This window comes from Bos taurus, chromosome X, assembly GCF_002263795.3.
Source record: "Bos taurus isolate L1 Dominette 01449 registration number 42190680 breed Hereford chromosome X, ARS-UCD2.0, whole genome shotgun sequence".
NCBI lineage: Eukaryota > Metazoa > Chordata > Mammalia > Artiodactyla > Bovidae > Bos > Bos taurus.
Genome location: NC_037357.1, coordinates 124,841,067 through 124,860,894, shown reverse-complemented (window position 1 = coordinate 124,860,894; position 19,828 = coordinate 124,841,067). Strand labels below are relative to the sequence as shown.

At 39.4% G+C, this 19,828-nt stretch overlaps 1 protein-coding gene across 3 annotated transcripts in view; it reads left to right on the top strand.

The window, feature by feature from the left end:
- The window catches only part of CDKL5 (cyclin dependent kinase like 5), a 178,646-nt gene that overhangs the window by 140,182 nt on the left and 18,636 nt on the right, over positions 1-19,828 (top strand). For all 3 annotated transcript variants that reach the window (XM_024988495.1, XM_059883891.1, XM_059883892.1), the window contains 3 exons: positions 4,714-4,794; positions 7,480-7,631; positions 13,315-14,281. In XM_024988495.1, the coding sequence (XP_024844263.1) occupies positions 4,714-4,794; positions 7,480-7,631; positions 13,315-14,281 (1,200 nt within the window). The remainder of the gene's footprint in view (positions 1-4,713; positions 4,795-7,479; positions 7,632-13,314; positions 14,282-19,828) is intronic.

The window sequence follows — 19,828 nt, the reverse complement described above, 5'->3', positions numbered from 1 at the left end:
AGGATGAGATGGTTAGACAGCATCACCAACTCAATGGACATGAATTTGAGCAAACTCTAGGAGATAGTGAAGGACAGGGGAGCCTGACGTGCTGCAGTCCATGGGGTTGCACAGAGCTTGACATGACTTAGCGACTGAACAACAATAACAACAGAAATAAAGAGAGCCATAACTAATACATTCCTGTCTCAATGAGAATACATCCAAACTCCTTCCCATCAGACTTTGCCTGTTCTGGGCCCTTCTGGCTCTCTGATTTCAGCTCATATGTCTCTCCATTCCCATCCCTTTCCAGACTTTCAGCACACTTAACCTTTCTTTTTCTTTAACTTCCATAAACATCCCCAGGTTGTTCTAGCTCCATGAGATTGGGACTTGAGCATCCTTTTCCCAGGAAAGTGCTTCCCTTGCATGGCCCCTTCTCATTTTATAAATCTCATCTCCAAGAACACCTCCTTTTTCTGACCTGCCAACAAACTTCCCCCGCCTCCTTCTTGGTCTCTCCTATAGCATTTTTCTTTTTCCATCATAGCACTTATCACAAAATGAAATCATTTTGTTTATTCTTTAATTTTAAACTGTTAGAAATCATCTGTTTTATCGCTGCATTTCTAACATCTAGCCCAATCTAGCACATGTAGTAGGGACTCGAATATTGGAATGATCTCTTGAACCAAAAATTTACATTATCAGCAATCAAGCTCAACTATTTCCCTCTCTCCATCTCTAATTGCTTCTTTCACTCGTACCACTTTTTACCTAAACAGCCACTCCCAAACTGATTTCTCTGAGTTTTTCTCTTCATTGCAGTCTTCACATTACTTTTAGAATCTTCCTGCAAATTGTACGTTTAATTCTGTCTTCTTTATGTTAAAAACCTATACACATAGCTTATTCGGTTTTAACTCCTCGCTGCTGCTAAGTCGCTTCAGTCGTGTCTGACTCTGTGCAACCCTAGAGACGGCAGCCCACCAGGCTCCCCCGTCCCTGGGATTCTCCAAGCAAGAACACTGGAGTGGGTTGCCATTTCCTTCTCCAATGCATGAAAGTGAAAAGTGAATGAAGTCTCAGTTGTGTCCGACTCTTTTCGATCCCATGGGCTGCAGCCTCCCAGGCTCCTCCGTCCATGGGATTTTCCAGGCAAGAGTACTAGAGTGGAGTGCCATTGCCTTAAAAACCCCTTGATCCCAGCCCTGCAGCCTTGTCTCCCAACTTTTCCTACCCCCTGCCCTGCAGCCACACTGACCTGTCACCATTTCCTTGTTGCTTCTACAATGCTTCATTTTCCTATAATTCTCCCAATATTCACCCCACTTCCTGGAAAGCTCTCCATCCTCCCTCCCCCAGATTCAGGTCAAGTGTCCTCCTTCCATGAAGCCTTCTAGACTCCTCCAGGGGGAATGGTTACCTCCCCCTTGTGTGCTCCTGCAGCACTCTGGTAGCACACATAGCAGTCTCTTTTAAATAGCTATTTGACAGAACATTGTAAATCCATACTAGACTTCAGTTGTTTAAAATTGTAATAAAAAATTTTTATAAAGCTGTTTGAAAATATGTATCCTCACTGGACTAATGGATTCCTTAAAGAAATGAGCTCTCATAGCCACAATTATATTCACAACACACCTAGAGTTGCTCTTACTAGGTTGAATAATATTAAGTGATTAAATACTTGAACTGGAGCATCAAGCTTGGTCTTCTGGCTGCCTTATTCTTTGCCTGGTTAAAGAGGCTTTAAACTGCATTCTCTGAAGAGAGTATAAACAGATCTGCCATGGTACCTGGCTTTAAAAACTTGTAAACTAGCTGAAGAATTAAGACTTTTGTGCATAAAATAATTAGAAAACAATACAAATTATAATAAAGCATAGTATATAATAAAATACTGTAGTAAATGTACAGTATTCTTTACTACATTGTACTGTTCTCTAATACATCTAAATATAGTTGTGACCTTGAGAATATTAAAGATTCTGGAAAGTTGGCTGGATTCACTTGGAATGATTTATAGAGGATTTACAGTTTGAAATGTATATTGAAGAATGAATAGCATTTGGACTAGATAGGCCAAACAAAGGAGATCTTTTCCTCCTTTGTCTATGGTCCTATTTGTTCACAGACCTCCTCACTAAATAATATTATCTGTAAAATGCTAGACAGTCCATGATGGCACTGTCTGTAAATATCCTTTGGAGAAATTGCTGCTTCCCTGACACTGATTTTTATAGATCTTAATGTTTTTGTGTTTTAGTCTGAAAGTGTTTGTGGTATTTTAACTAAGTTAGTATAATCTTTTTGGAGGTTTAACCACATCTTTTGTGGGAAGAGTCTTCTTTTATCATTTACTTGAGAATGTCTGAGATGTTCTCAGCTAAGCGTACAGGGTGTGTGAATGGTAGCTACTGTGAAACATGGACTCGCCAGTAACCAGTCCAGTGTGATTTGTATTTTGCTTCAGTGTATAGAGATTAGAAAATCACCAAGATGTTGCTCTAATAATATGCATTATTTTGAAAAAATAACAATTGCTATCCCATAATATAGGGCGTAGACTCTGGAGTTAGGCTGCTGGGGTTCAAAGCCAGACTCTACATTTACTATTTGAATGCCCTTGGGCAGTTTCTTGTGCCTGTCTTTCTTCATGTGTAAAATTATGATAGCAGAAGTACCACCTAATGGGGTTGTTATGAAGATTAGACATTATAGCTGCAGTTCATGGGGTCACATAGAGTTGTACATGACTGAACAACAACAAAATGCCCAGACCAGTGCCTGAAGCATAGTAAGTGTTCAGTAAAGAGGCACTCTTATTGTGTCACATTGGCCACGTAAATAAGAAAAAAAGGGAAGAAGAAACAAACTTCTGATTGACATACACTTTAAACTTGTATGCTTGAGTTTTGATTTGTCCGATTACCTCACACGAGAATGGTGTCTCTCATTCAAAAGACATAAATTAATTTTTTAAGAGTTTATGTGGTCATTTTAAAATCATATTTCTAATACCTTTTGACTTTGGGCATTAATTTTCTTATTGATGAAATGTTACTTTTGGCAAAAAAGGAGGAGGGGATATTTGGTAGCATAAGATAGACCTCATAAGCACAATATTAATTAAAATCTAGTATAGAGTCTTTTATCACAGTATGACAGGTGTCTCTCTCTGGGATAATATTTAATGCTCCAATAACATCCAGAGGAACCTCTGTACCTTCTTTAGGAAAGGCGCCCATGTTTAGAAAGAATGTGGGTTTGGATCACTGAGTGCAAATACTAGTTTTACTGCTTTTTAGTTATGTAACCTGCCTTGAACCATTTATTTCAGTTTTCTGATCATCACCTTCTTCATCTCTGAAATAAGTGGCGTAACAATTGCTGAAAAGCCTCGCATAGCATCACTTCCCTCAGAAATGTGTTTTAGGTTATTGCTTGTGTGTCTGTGTTAAGTTCATGTTATTCCTTCTATGTCCTCTATCTAGGAGGTGCTGTCCTACTTTTCTCTGTCCTCACATTTTTTCTGATCTTTCAAAAGCTAGTTCAGATGTTATCTATATATGGATTCTTCTACAGCTGCAAACCACCTTGGCCTCTCCTTTTGCTGAGCTTCAACTAGAATTTATGGCTACTCAGTTTTGCACTGATTGCTTTCTCAACAAGACTGAGGGTTGTTCACATGCAAGGTTTTGGTCTTACCCATATTTTGTATCTCCTGCCATACCTAACACTGTGACACTGTGTAGGGATGAAGTCTTAATACCTTGTTTGAATTTTTCTACATTACTACTCCTCTCATCCACTTATTTAGAATATTTAGAGATTTTCGGCTTTGAAATCTTCTTATATTGGTATAAAGGAAATACATATTAAAAGCAAACTAGTCCTCCCATTGGGAGGGAATACATGGCATTAGACTCTAATATTTTACCATCCACTTAGATATTGTGAAATGTGAGTTGGCAGAGGGAAGGACAGAGCATCTGAATAAACTTGACCCTTTCCCCTCATTTTATTTAAAAATGCATTTGTTAATTTAGGAGCCTGTTTGCCTTCTGTTCCAACTTACATAAAGTAAGAAATTTAAAACAAGTCATTCAAAGAGTATATTAAAAGCAATAATAGAACGTGTGTCTGAATTCATTATTTTTACTTCTGTAGCCTTTCAGGTACTAGCCTTTTCTTTTTAATTCTCTAATGTTCGGAAGTAAATTATATGTTTTTGTGGAAAAGGTGCAAGAATTGCCATATAAGCAGACAAATTCTGTATGAATTGTATTATAATGGAATTATCTGTATAAGTAGGCAATACTGTATAAACTGAATAGTTTCAAATATTAATATTTTTATATTTTGTTTTATTTTATATGCTTCAGTGTTGTCTGATTAGATTTAAGTTTCACTTGTGAGTTTTCCTGTTATTTAACACCCAGTCCTTTTATGGCAACCCACTCTAGTACTCTTGCCTGGAAAATCCCATGGATGGAAGAGCCTGGTAGGCTACAGTCCGTGGGGTTGCAAAGAGTCCCACAGCACTGAGAGACTTCACCTATTAATCCCAAGCTCAATATATAGACACCAAAATTTATGTGAAATGAATTTAACTTTGGCACTAGGGCACTAGCTTCTGCTCCTCTGCTACCTTTCCCAGCACTCAAAGCACATGTACACACATACCCTTCCCCATGTGCTAATACTCCTGTCATGTTGTTGTTACAGTTTCCAGCTGTTAACCATCCTCAGTCATTGGAGAGAAGATACCTTGGAATCTTAAACAGCGTTTTACTTGACTTAATGAAGGTGGGACAAGTTGATGTGTTATCTGTACAAAATGTCTTTTGGTTTGTGATTTCTCTTGTGTCTATATGTGACCATAGCCTGCTTTTATGAATTAAATGTTTTGTTAACAGGTGTGTAGTATGTAGTGTAGTGGTGAATAGTAGAGGACTGTGTCCTCTGAAGAGGCGTGCAATTCATTTAAAATCACAACAGTATCTGGTATTATAACATTCTGTCTAGACAGGACTATGAGATAGCTAAATTAGATTGCTAAAATGGACAGAATAATAATCTAAATATAAATAAAATCATTAAAATTTTTTCATCATTTGAGCTATTCAGGCGTAATGTTTTGTTTTGTTTTCTTAGCTTCATTGGGTCTTAGTTGCGGCATGTAGGATCTAATTCCCTGACTAGGAATCGAACCCAGCCTCCTGAATTAGGAGTGTGTAGTCTTACCCAGTGGACCACCAGGGAAGTCCTCAGGCATCATGTTTTAAAAACCAATCTTAAAATGAATGTTGAAAGAAAAAAGATTCTAACATTTTTTGCGTATTCAAGGCCTCCCATAAGATTATTTTATCAGTGAACATAATTCTGCTCTTAAGTGATTTCTCTCTCACTGGCTCTTCATTTGACAACTGCAAGATCACTGCTGCTACCATGCCTGAATGTTCCTCCTCCTGCTGGTGTCCCTGTCCAGAAGGTCTCTGTTCTCTGGACTACTGAAAATGTTCTCACAAATTTTTCTTCAAGCTTTTCTACCCAAGTAGATGGTTAGCCCCTTCAGTAAGAACTGCTTTTTCACATTTCTCCAGCTTTCAGTACAGCCAATGTTAGTTATTTGATAGTAGTAGACCTTCAAAAGATACTTGTTAATGGATCAATTTTATTTTATGCCCATTCAGTCAACTGTCAGAAACATAGGAGTTTATACTGCACAAAGCCTTTAAAAGCATACTTAGCACAGTTGGAAGTTGCTGCGCAGCACTCTCAGAACTTTGCTCTGCTTTAAAACTATGTTAATCTGTGTTCCAAGGAACACTGTGTAAATAGGTGTGGGGGCAGAGGTGAGGGAGGGGGGTGTAGCCTTTGGAAAAGGCCACATAGTATACAACCTTTCTTAGAGATTCACAATGTTCATTAACTTATAAAGGCTTTCAGAAATCTCACAGTAAAGAAGTATTCCCCAAATTTAATTAAATACTAAATACTTAAAAAAAATGCTACAGCACTTGTGTTCTTCTGAACACAGATTGAGAGATGCTATTTTTTAAAAATCCTCAGGCTCTTTAAGATTAATTAGGCATAAATTATTTCTTAAATCAGTTGGATTATGTTAATCTGTTCTTTCACACAGTCAAATGTTTATTTATCAGGGCTTTAATTATTTGGTAACTTAAAATGTAAATAGAGTAAAATAGAAGAACTGAAATACAATTTCATGTTTTCTGCCTTTTGTCTCTTCTAGTCAAAAATAAGTGAACTTCTTTTGTTAAATCATTACCAAATGTAATTACCCAGTGTCAAATGTGGTACCTGGTAAATACTAACACAGATAAAAATATGATAGTAATCTGAACTGTTATGCATTTACATCAGTTTGAAAGTTGAACAGTTGAATTGTCATTCATTTAATATATTTACCATTGGGACTTCCCTAGCAGCCCACTGCCAATATTCACCTTCCAATACAGAGGTTGTGGGTTTGATATCTGGGAACTTGTCCTATGCAAGGGATAATGGATGTATGCAATGATTTCAGGTGTACATCAAAGCATTAATTATAATAGTGCAAAATGGCAGCCATCTAGACATCCGACAATAAATCATTAAATAAATCATACCACAAACTTCCATGTAGTCATTTAAAACATGTAAAGTTCTTTGCTGCATCATTGTTCATGATAATAAAAGAAGGAAAACAATGCTACTTAGGGTAGCATTACCTGTAGGTAATCGATAGACCTAAGATAGTATATAGAATTACTGATACGGAATGATCTCTTTAAGATCTGTTGAGTGGAAAGAAGACTTAAGTGCAGACTATTGTGTGTATGTGTGTTTGAATAAAATAAAAAGAGCAGATAGAGATATGTACAAAGTACCCGTGGAAGGATTCACAGGACACATGTACAATGGGCTGCCTGCCTCCAGAGAGGAAGACAAGAGAAAAACGAAGAGTGTATATTTTTTGATATGAATATGTACTTATTTAAAAATATATTTTAGGGAATGCCCTGACAATCCAGTGGTTAAGACTCCGCACTTTCACTACCAAGGGCTTGGGTTTGATCCCTAGTCAGGGAACTAAGATCCCACAAGCTGCATGGTATAGCCAAAAGTAAAATTTAAGAATACATTTTAAATATTTAAATTATGTTGTAAAAATGTTTTTAATTAGGAAGTGAAAAGTACAGTATACAAAATTTGTGTGTAATATAAGCCAGATTTTGTAAAAGAAAAAAAAATATATACATGATATTTTTTAAAGGGCTGGAAGGGCATATTCCCAGAGGACAGCAATGGTGAGATTATGAGTGATTTAGATGGTCCTTTAAAAAAATTTTTTTTAGACTAAACTGTGTTTACGAGATACTCTGCAATGACCATGCATTTCTTCTATAAGGAAAAGAAATGTGGTTTTTATTACAATTTAAATTTGACTTTGTGATGTTCTTTCCAATCCTAACTTTATTTCCTAAGAATTTACTGAAGTTGGACCCAGCTGACAGATACTTGACAGAACAGTGTTTGAATCACCCTACATTCCAAACCCAGAGGCTTTTGGATCGCTCTCCTTCAAGGTCAGCAAAAAGAAAACCTTACCATGTGGAAAGCAGCACTTTGTCTAATAGGTAAATATTCCCTTTTAAGGAATACAGATGCAGTATTGGTCTTACAAGTAGGTGGAGGAGGTGGCTGCTCAAATGATGCAATTAGAGAAAAGAAGGAAAGCCCTCCTTATTCAAAAATATCTTCCTTATGCTTATTGCATGATTCAGAACCACAATTAAAAAGTTGTGTGGGTCTTAAAGACTTTATCTTTTACAAGATTTTCCCCAGGGAAACCTATGCATTCCCTGGGAAAAGTAGCATGGTTTAGCAACAAAGGGAAGTTTCTAGCCTCATGAGCTTGAAGATCCCGTGTGCATGGGACAGGGGTGATCCCTAGAGGAAGAAGGATGGGTGAGGGCAAAGGGATTCCTGAAGGGAGAAGAGGATAGCCAAACAGGATGGTGGGGAGGCAACTAGGGCATCTTTTGTAACAGAACCGAGTAGTTCTGGCTTAATAACAGGGGCTCGTGTTTTTGTTGCTCTTGTCTTTTAATCATTAAGTTGAGAAACTAGTTTTTCATAAGAATAAGAATATAGAAATAGTAAAATCAGTTTGCTAGGTAGTGATTAAAATTGATGCTTTCTGATGTAATTTTCAGCATAATCTTTAAAAAACCCTGTATTTCCTGCGGGGTAGGAGATTGGGGAGGGGCTCAAGGAGCTTAACCCCTCCATCAGGTTCTCTCTCCAAAAGCAACATTCCTTACTTCTCTTGGCTGCATTTGCAGGGGCAGTGTCCTTCCTGTTCCTGGAAGCTGGTCTTGTCATCTAGAATTGCTTAAATTTGGAAGATAGGAAATCGTTTCTCTTGTCTACTATTGGAGGAAATCATTTCTCTTATCTACTATTGGAGAAGTAGAAAACAATAATTCTTTCGCTTTCCTAATATAAGTTTTTTTTCCCATGTGCCCCCTTTCTCTCCACATAGAACAATTGTTTTTAACCAACTGGAATTTTGAAAGCTTAAGACCTGGTATTTTTTAGATCTGTGAGTACAGCTATAAATAAGCACTAACCATTTACCCTGTATTTTTTCTGCTTAACCACAATGGTGTGATTGTGTTTTATAGCTGTTTACTCTCTTTAACATGACTGGTTTGGTTATTGTTTCCCTCACATCGTATAAACCATTCTTACCTGTTTTGTTTCCAAGAAGGCCTAGGAGGAGATTCAAATTCTGTTTCACTAAGTTGGTGTTCACTTTGTTGTCCATTTCCATGAGATCAGTGGACTAAGACAAGGACCAGTATTCATCATACGGTTGCTCCTTTGAGTTCAAGAGCATCACATTTATGCCTGTGTCTTATCTGGGGTCACTCTCATTTCAGGTGCTTTTGTCTCCCTTCTACGTTGATTGTCACCTGTCTCTTCTAGTTTATATTTGCAAAGAATAAGGATCTCAGTGATAGAAAGTTCAGTAGACTGATGATGAGGATTTGTGCTATAGTGATTGGCAGTGTAACCGTACCATAAAAGGAGACCTGTGTACTCATCCTCTAATAACTCACTTGAGAGAGATACCCAGTGGGGTTCAAGGCTCTCCTTGGGAGCCCTCTTTAGGGATCTATCAAGGAGGATGTGTGTGGTCATGAGGATGTGGCTCATGTGGTCTTTGAGGAGTCCTACCAAATCCCCTTTTGAAGCAGACAAGGATAGAAATTGTAAGTAAATAAAAATCTCTGGAAGAATTTGTTTTCAGGTCTTGACACTATACTGAATATATTAAAGAAAAAGTCCTAAATGACTTATCTAGGAAAGAAACCATTAGCTCAGTTTACATGTATCTGGAAATATTTCCACTTCACGCTTGTTCTATGGTCCACATATCCTCCATGGAAACCCTTGCTGTGGACACTAATTCTGCATAGACCATGGCTCCGTCGGACTTCCTAGCACCCTTGTAGAGATGTTCAGGGCACCATGTCGTGTTGGATGCCCTGCCTTGTCCCTGAGACAGCAAGTATGCTCATATACATATCCTCATGCACCCTGTCTCTATAGGAGAGGCAGTGGACTCTGCATTACCTAGTCCTTGCCTAAGTCTCCTTCAGACTCTTCTGAGGTTCTGCTTACCTTGAACATGGTGGGATGGTGCTTCATCCTGCCACACGCTGCCCTCTCACCAGTCCTACTTCGTCAGTCTTCCCCATAAAAGTATAGTTTTGTATCTTTGATGTTTGCTTTGAAAAGTTATTTTAAGTGGAGATTAGCCATCTGTCTATCCATCCTACCAACCATTAAGAAAGGTTAATATATAAAATCTCAAGTGGTTGGCAGTTTAACACGGATTCCTTCCAGTTGTGTGTTGGAGAGATCTATGGGATTTCCGTAATAGTAGTTTTTAATTGAAGAATAATTGGTTTCCAATGTTTTGTTGGTTTCTGCCATACATCAACATGAATCACCATAGGCATACATGTGTCCCCTCTCTCAAACCTGCCTCCCACCTCCCATCCCTTCCCACCCCTCTATGTTGTTACAGAGCTCCGGTTTGAGTTCCCTGAGTCATACAGCAAATTTTTACTGGCTATCTATTTTACATGTGGTAGTGTACATGTTTCCATTCTGCACTCTCCATTTGTCCCACCATCTCCTTCCCTCTTGTGCCCACAAGTCTGTTCTCTGTGTCTGCATCCCCATTGCTGCTCTGCAAATAGGTTCATCAGTGCCATCTTTCTAGATTCCATATGTATGCATTAATAGTCAATATTTTTTCTCTTTCTGACTTATTTCACTCTGTAGAATAGCCTCTAGGTTCATCCACCTCATTAGAACTGACTCAAATGTGTTCCTTTTTATGGCTAATATTCCATTGTATATATGTACCACAGCTTCTTTATCCATTCATCTGTTGGTGAACATCTAGGTTGCTTCCATGTCCTAGCTATTGTAAATAGTGCTACAGTGAACATTGAGGTATATGTGTCTTTTTCAGTTATGGTTTTCTAAGGGTATATGCCCAGTAGTGGGATTTTTGGGTCATATGGTAATTTTATTCCTAGCTTTTTAAGGAATCTCCATACGTCTTCCATAGTGGCTGTATCAATTTACATTCCCACCAACAGTGCAAGAGGATTCCCTTTTCTCCACATCCTCTCTAGCATTTATTGTTTGTTTGTAGATTTTTTGATGATGGCCATTCTGACTGGTGTGAGGTTATGCCTCATTGTAGCTTTGATTTGCATTTCTGTAATAATGAGCAATGTTGAGCATCTTTTCATGTGTTTATTGGCCATCTGTATGTCATCTTTGGAGAGATGTCCATTTATATGCTCTGCCCCCTTTTTGATTGGGTTGTTTGTTTTTCTGGTATTGAGTTGTGTGAGTTGTGTACCAGTTTTTTTTTATTGTGCTTTGGCAGAGCTCTGATTTGAAGACAATATGATGCCCTTTCTACATAGGAATTGTGTGAAGAGGTCAGTGGCTTCAGATTAATATCGAGACAGAAACTTTCAGTATAGCAGTTTAGGCTTTTTGTACTTTTTATGGGAAACCTAACTCTTTGACACAAGTTTCCACCTTAACTTTATAGCCTCCCTTTTCACATTAGAAATTGCATCTTATGTTTCTATGAATATATTCTTGCTAACATATGTAGGTTTGTGCTCCACATTGAGAGCAGTGTTTTCAAGAGTTTCAAAAGCTTTAGCAGCTATCTTCACTTTTCTCTCTCTTTTTCTGGATATACTCTTTTGAGCTTTGGACATTTCACATCATCTGCATGTGTTATCTCTGTGATTACCCTCTCTAGGCCTGAAGGAGAAAAGGAAAAAAAATAAGGTTGTGAGAGCCCAGGGAAGCCAGGCAGGGGGAGCCACCCCATGAGAGCTGTAATCTAGAGACACACCTATGATCTGAGTCAGGAGGGCACTGCCAGGAAGGAGCAGGGGAGACAGCCCCCACACCCTTGCACTGCTAAGCCCAACTGGGCGTTAGGTGGCAAGGGAGGCTGGGTGACACACTCTGAAGTGTTGGGTTCCCCAGGCCCAGGATGGAGCAGAGAGGAATGGAGAATGGACTGGGGGTTGGGCACATGGAGGATAACCAGCATACTTAGATCTATTTATGGGTGAGACTCTGTATCATCATTTGAGTTTTTTAAGAAGTTGCTGAGATATTTTTAGTTTCCAAGATGTACATTGTTATAAGTTTAAAACTTGATATGGGGACCATCAACCCTGGATCTAGAGATAGACTCTGAAAGAGTCGGACACGACTGAGCGACTGATCTGATCTGATCTGAACATCATTTAATAGAAAATGAAACTTTCCTTTCTTTGTATTTTCTCTCTGGATCTGGGGTCTGCCATTTAGTTAGCTCAGATTTAAGTGATCTTATTTAATGCTGCAATTTCTGTGACCCAACTGGGAGAGATTAGTATGTGCATTTTGGAGATGAGGCCTTCCAAACTATTACAGGCATGCCTACCATCAGATACTTTTAACATTTCTCTGAAAGAGAGGAGGAGAGGATGAGGGCCTTTACCTTTGATGCCTGAGCGAGTGGATTCTCGTAGGGAAAATAGGAAGACACAGTTTGACAGATTACCACTGTAGAGGGAAAAAAATGTGACTTTTCCTCTAATTACTGTACAATGAGAACAGAACTCTCCCAGATCAAACCATCTTTAGCAATAGCAATATTTGCAGCAAAATTTTTGGAATGAATAGTAAAAATTGTTTTTTATTTAAAAAAATAATGAAATTGCTATTCATTTAAAAGCATTCTCACCCATCTCAAACGGTAATTTGGTCCTTTAAATAGTTACAGTAGATCACACTGATCTTACTGTGATACCAGCTTCAGCTTTCAAAGAGAGGACAGGGTTTTCCTCAGGATTTATATTTTGTATTTTAAACCAAGTAGAACGTGAAGCTTTCAGTCCTAAAGAAGACCTCAGCCCATTTGAAATAATGAAGTGTGAAATGGAGAAGAGAATAAATGGTGTCTTTTGGAGAGAAATTACCTATTTAGGTCTCTGTGATCCAGTTAGAGACACACTCCTAGTCAGTGTACAGGAGGTATCTGACACATCCCAAGTATTGCCACTTCTCTAAAACATGAATGTCAATCATCACATTTTCCAGCAAACTGCACCAGGCAGTTCCCACTTCTTTTTAGAGTATTATTTTCTTTTTTTGTGTACCTTGCTAGAATTCACATTCATTGATTATACAGGCTAAAGACAAGAGAGACGTAGATGCTTGTGTCTATATGCTGTATGAATCTCTGAGGTAGGCCATGAGTTTTACAAATAAAAATGAAGTTCAAGGAACACAGTGATCTGCAAGTCTAAATGTCTCCTTCTGATGTCCACGCAGACAAAGTTATAAAGAATTTATGTATAGCTCAGCTCTCTTGTTCTTTGCAGGCTTTCTATAGCACACACTCATGTGAGCCCCAGTATAGCAAAAGGATCTTTTCCCAGATGATCAGTTAGAAGCCATGTTGGCAGCAAGTTAGCTGAGCATTTAAGAATACCAAAGTACTTCATCAGGACCAGTGCTTTGTGGCAGAGTGACTTGATCTAAGCAACTTACTCTTAATGATAGATTACATGTGATTTATAGTCACATGTTTGAGAGAGAGAATGTTTTTAGTCTTTGTGGTGTTTTAGGTGTTTGTTCTTTCTTGTTTTAGTAATACTTTTTGTCTGTCTGCTCTTAAGGGAAACTGATATGCTTCTTTTGTTTCTGACACAGAAACCAAGCCAGCAAAAGTGCGGCTTTGCAGTCTCACCACAGATCTAACAGCAAAGATATCCAGAACCTAGGTGTGGGTCTGCCCCGGGCTGACGAAGGGCTTCCTGCCAATGAAAGCTTCCTGAATGGAAACCTTGCTGGAGCTACTCTTAGTCCCATGCACACCAAAACTTACCAAGCCGGCAGCCAGCCTGGGTCTACCAGCAAAGATCTGACTAACAACAACATTCCACACCTTCTCAGCCCGAAAGAAGCCAAGTCAAAGACAGAGTTTGATTTTAATATTGACCCAAAGCCTTCAGATGGCCCAGGCACAAAGTACCTCAAGTCAAGCAGCAGATCTCAGCAGAACCGGCACTCATTTATGGAAAGTTCTCAGAGCAAAGCTGGAACGCTGCAACCTGGTGAAAAGCAGAGTCGGCACAGCTACATTGACACCATTCCCCAGTCCTCTCGGAGTCCTTCCTATAGGACCAAGGCCAAAAGCCATGGGGCGTTGAGTGACTCCAAGTCTGTGAGCAACCTTTCTGAAGCCCGGGCCCAGATCGCAGAGTCCAGTACCAGTAGGTACTTCCCATCCAGCTGCTTGGACTTGAACTCTCCCACCAGCCCAACCCCTACCAGGCACGGTGATACAAGAACTTTGCTCAGCCCCTCCGGGAGAAATAACCGAAGTGAAGGCACTCTTGACTCACGCCGAACCACAACCAGGCATTCTAAGACGATGGAGGAGTTGAAGCTGCCTGAACACATGGACAGCAGCCATTCCCATTCACTGTCGGCACCTCATGAATCCTTTTCATATGGGCTGGGCTACACCAGCCCCTTCTCCTCCCAGCAGCGTCCACATAGGCATTCCATGTACGTGACCCGGGACAAAGTGAGAGCCAAGGGCTTGGACGGAAGCTTGAGTATAGGGCAAGGGATGGCAGCCAGAGCCAACAGCCTGCAGCTCTTATCACCTCAGGTACGACTTAGGGCCTTGACCAGATGTGTCGGCTCCTCAGGGGAAGATGGCTCGGGGATGTGATGGGGTCAGTGTGCAGTTGTGCTTTAAGGAAGCAATATTTGAAAGACTAATCTGTTAAAACAGTTTTTTTTAGTTATTTAAGCTAGTTGTTGAGTACTCAAGGGGAACTCAGAAAGCTTGTTTTTCAGAATCTGTTTCCTTTCTTAAACGTTCCTTTCAGGCATATTTTGTTTAGAGAACCTCTTTTTTCATTTGTTTATTATTTCATTTATTTTTATTGAAGTATAGTTGAGTTATATTGTTGTGTTAATTACTACTGTACAGCTAAATGACTCACTTGTACATATATATATATATATATATATGTATGCATCCATTCTTTTTCATATTCTTTTCCAGGATATTGAATATACTTCACTATAGTATACAGTAGGACCTTATTGTTTATCCATCCTGAATATACCAGTTTGCATCTGATAATCCCAAACTCCTAGTGCAAGCCTCTCCCGCCTCCCTCCCCCTTGACAAGCACCAGTCTATTCTCTATGTCCCTGCTTCCGTTGATGTTTCATAGAGAGGTTCAGTTGTGTCATATTTTAGATTCCACATAGAAGTGACATCACATGATATTTGTCTTTTTCTTTCTGACTTAATTTACTTAGTATGATCATATCTAGGTTCATCCATGTTGCTGCAAATGGCATTATTTCATTCCATTTTTGGGCTGAGTAACATTCTATTCTGTATATGTACCACATCTTCTTTATCCATTCCTCTGTTGATGGACATTTAGGTTGCTTCCATGTCTTGGCTATTGTAAGTAGTGCTGCAATGAACATAAGAATGCACGTAGCGTTTTGAATTATAGTTTTGTCCGGATATATGTCTAGGAGTTGGATTGATGGATCATATTGTTACTCTAGTTTTCTGAAGAACCTCTATACTGTTTCCACAGTGGCTACACCAAGTTATATTCCCAACAGTGTAGGGGGTTCCCTTCTCTCCACACTCTCCCCAGTATTTGTTATTTGTAGACTTTTTATTGATGACCATTCTGACCAGCACAAGGTGATACCACCTTGTAGTTCTGATTTGCATTAGAGAATCCTATTTTGATTTTTACAGAATTCATCAGCTATCTGGCTAATTTTCTCAAAATTCAATGTGACTTCATGGAGATTTTCTCTAATCTCTGCAAACCACATTTGCTTAAATCAAACCCTTTTGCTAATACCTTACTCAATATCTAAACTGAATTGAAAAGTTTAAAATTTATCCAGAACTATAGGTAAATATAACTCCAGGCCAAGATAAATGTCAATTTTCAGTCTTTCTAGATTGTTATTACATCTCAATGTTTTTAGCATAATGCTCCTATCTTACTGATCTTCAGAATCCAGAATTGACACTAACCTGTTTAAAAGAAGTAGCATTCTTGTAACAGAACACATATTTTTAAAATTAATTTATTTATTTTAATTGGAGGCTAACTGCTTTACAGTATTGTAGTGGTTTTTGCCATACATTGCCATGAATCAGCCTTGAGTGTACATGTGTTCCCCATCCTGAACCCCCCTCCCACCTCCCTCCCCATCCCATTCCTCTGGGTCATCCCAGTGCACCAGCCCTGAGCACCCAGTCTCATGCATCAAACCTGGACTGGCTATCTGTTTCACATATGATAATATACATGTTTCAAATATGATAATATACATGTTTCAATGCTATTCTCTCAAATCATCCCACCCTCGCCTTCTCCCACAGAATCCAAAAGACTATTCTTTACATCTGTCTCTTTTGCTGTCTCACATATAGGGTCATTGTTACCATCTTTCTAAATTTCATATATATGTATCAGTATACTGTATTGGTGTTTTTCATTTTTTTTTTTTTATTTTTATTTTTTTTTAATTTTATTTTATTTTAAACTTTACAATATTGTATTGGTTTTGCCAAATATCAAAATGAATCCGCCACAGGTATACATGTGTTCCCCATCCTGAACCCTCCTCCCTCCTCCCTCCCCATACCATCCCTCTGGGTTGTCCCAGTGCACCAGCCTGTATTGGTGTTTGTCTTTCTGGCTTACTCCACTCTGTATAATAGGCTCCAGTTTCCTCCACCTCATTAGAACTGATTCAAATGCATTCTTTTTAATGGCTGAGTAATACTCCATTGTGTATATGTATCACAGCTTTCTTATCCATTCGTCTGCCAATGGACATCTAGGTTGCTTCCATGTCCTAGCTATTGTAAATAGTGCTGCAATGAACATTGGGGTACACGTGTCTCTTTCAATTCTGGTTTCCTCAGTGTGTATGCCCAGCAGTGGGATTGCTGGGTTATATGGCAGTTCTATTTCCAGTTTTTTAAGGAATGTCCACACTGTTCTCCATAGTGGCTGTACTATTTTGCATTCCCACCAACAGTGTAAGAGGGTTCCCTTTTCTCTGCACCCTCTCCAGCATTTATTGTTTGTAGACTTTTGGATAGCAGCCATTCTGACCAGCGTGAGATGGTACCTCATTGTGGTTTTGATTTGCATTTCTCTGATAATGAGTGATGTTGAGCATCTTTTCATAGAACACATATTTTTAAAATTATATTTTTGTGACATGAAACATTCACCTGCATCAAAGACATGAAGGTGGAGAAAAAACAGCGTTAGAAGAAGAAAAGAGTGTTATGTAGGAAAAGTACCCCCTTTTTAGAGGATACAAAAATAGGCTTATCAGTGTGTATCAAAGCTCCAGAAAACACAAATGGACTCTGCAGTGGGAAGCCTAGCAAGATGGGTTTTGGGGAGAGGGAGATTGTCAATAACTATGCAGTTGGTTTAGCAAAATAGCCAAAAGCTTGGACTGGAAAGCCAGGCAGACCTGGGTTTGTATCTGAGTTCTGCAGTGTGCTTTAAACTCTAAATTTGGGGATTTCTCTGTGCCTTGATTCCTCATCTGAGTGTTGTTGCGAGCATTAAATACGATGTATAAAGCACTATGTGCCCTATGCCGGGCACAGAGTGAAGGTTTTAGATTGTTGCTGCTGCTTCTGGGATGATGGGGGCTGTTCTTGAGACACTGAATACCTTCTGTATGATGGGTATTCTTGGCAACTTAAAAGAGTCTGAGGCAAGATTCTTGCTCTTGAGAAATTTATCTTCTCTTAGGGAAGATTAAATTATACATGATAACAGTGAAATAATTAAGAACCAGATTTCTGTGGCACTGGCTATAAAAAGTACTTGAGGACAGGGAGAGATCATTGTTAGCAGGAGCAATCAGAAATGGCTTTTGGAGCAACTGGAGGTCTTGTTGGAGCTCAGATGTGGAGACAGGTTTTTTGATTGAAGGATGAAGATGTATTTAAGCCTTTACTGAGCTAGGCACCATGATAGGCTCTAACTAGAAAGATCAAGATGTGGTCCTCTTAGAATGTATGGGCCCGGGTGGTGGGGTGACACTTGCCAACACATAAGTGGTGACAGTGCTGTGAGACTGCGTGCCTGTGCTGTGCCGGAGCTGTGTGCAATGCAGGGACAGAGGAGGGTGGCACAGTCCTAGCAGGGGGACTGAGGGAGGCCCCCAGGGGATAGGGGTGGAATCTGAGCAGAAACTGAAGATGTTGGGGGCTTCACCAGGGGAAAGAAGTAGAGTGTGCATGAGGAAAGAGGCTCAAGGGAGGGCCAAAAAGACTATCTGGAAGAGAAGGGGAGGGTACTTGAGACATTAAGTATTAAGTAGCATGGTGGGATTGCAACTTGTGCCATGTGCCTAGAGTGGGAAGATGCAAGATTTAGACCCAAGCGTGAGGTGAGGAGAATGTGTTATCTAAGTCAGTACCAGTGGAAAGACAGAGAAAGGATGAGTCTTACAGACTCCTCAGAAGTAGAACTGGAACTTGTGAATGGAAGGATTGAATATAGGAAAAAGGAAGCCTTCAAGGTTTCTCTCCTAGGAGCTGCTTTTCAGAGTAGAAGAAAGGACTTGAAGTCATCTAATTCAACCCCTCCATTGCATGGATGAGCATGCTGAGGCTTTGAGAGGTTGGGTGGGTTGCCTAAATTTACCCAACTAGTTCAGGGTGGAGCTGGGATGTTGAGGGAATGTCCAGGTCTCTAGGCCAGAGCTTTTCACACTGTGTCACACTGACATGTGGAGGTTGAGGTGTGACCCTGGGCCCTTATGCAGAGATGTTCTCCACAAGGTTGGAAGACTGTCTAGGGCCCCGGTGAGAGGAGACAGGAGATGTCATGTTGGAGTCAGAGCAGTGGTAAGAGGAGCCTCTCTAGAGAAAGGGGATCTCTAGCAGTCTGGCAGCCCCACATGGATTTACACGGAGGTCAAAAACAGTAAAGTGTGTTAGCTTTAAGCACAGTGTAAACAGAGAAGCAGTAAGAAAAATAAAAAACTGTACCTTGGAAAAAGGACAAATGGACTGGCTCTCTGACTGCTAGAGAAAAGGCTTCATGACCCTGGTAGAAATAAGCTCATTATGAAACAGTAACTGTAGGCTAAAAACAGATCCAACCGTTACTGAATTTTAAGTCCAATTCGGGAGGTGCAGTGCCGAACTGCAAGAAAATACAAGTTTAAAGGCACAAAGATGGCAGACGGCTTGACAAGTAATTGAAGCCAGGAATAATGATGGGAATCACTCTCCTGACAAGTACTGTCACCTTTAGAGCAAGGGCACTGGACTGGCTCTGTCAACTTAGAGTTTAGGTTAGGTGTAAATCATTTATTTTCTAAGATACTTTTCTAGAGGCTTTTGTAAACAATGCAGGTGATAAAATTCAAATGAGATCTTGTCACAAAGTAGAAAGAAGAGAGGCTACATTGAATGATTTCCTGCCCAGAGTCCTTTCCTAGTACATTTGGGGAGTGAGGGGGAGAAAGAATCATATTTTAAATTTTAAATAAACTATTTTGACACATTGTGTAAGGCTCAAGATAATACTCTTTCTGTGCATAATATAAAGATACACAATGCAGCTAACTCCTCTGAATGGCTTGGTGATTTTATTCCATAATTCTTTCTGAAGGTAGAAAATGCTACTTTTCCCCTCAGTGAGCACTACTATGGACCAAGGCTGCTCTTAGCTTGTGATTCACTTCCTTGACAGAAAGAGGAAGTGTCTCTGGAGATGAGTGCTTGTCGTGATTGTTAAGAAAATACATGAAGTATAAGTACTGTTATCATAGAGGAGATTAAGTACATAAACTACAATAGCTAGAGGATTTTTAAGACAGAAATTATTGAAGGTGCTGATTCAATTCCTTGATCTATCCAAAGAATGTTTGTTTTCATCAGAATCTGCCATACATGTCCTTCATGAAAAATATTTTTGCATCTGTAGTTCTTTTTGGAGAACTCAGCCTAAAATCTGCTAGAGATATTTTGGATTAACTAATAGAACCTCTGGTTCTCTTCTAATTGAGTGCTGCTCAGAACCATGGCTTTCTAGATATTAGGAGTATGATTTTCTTTGTTTTTAATAATTAATTGAACTATTTTCAGAGTAATTCATTCCCTGCTTGCATTAAC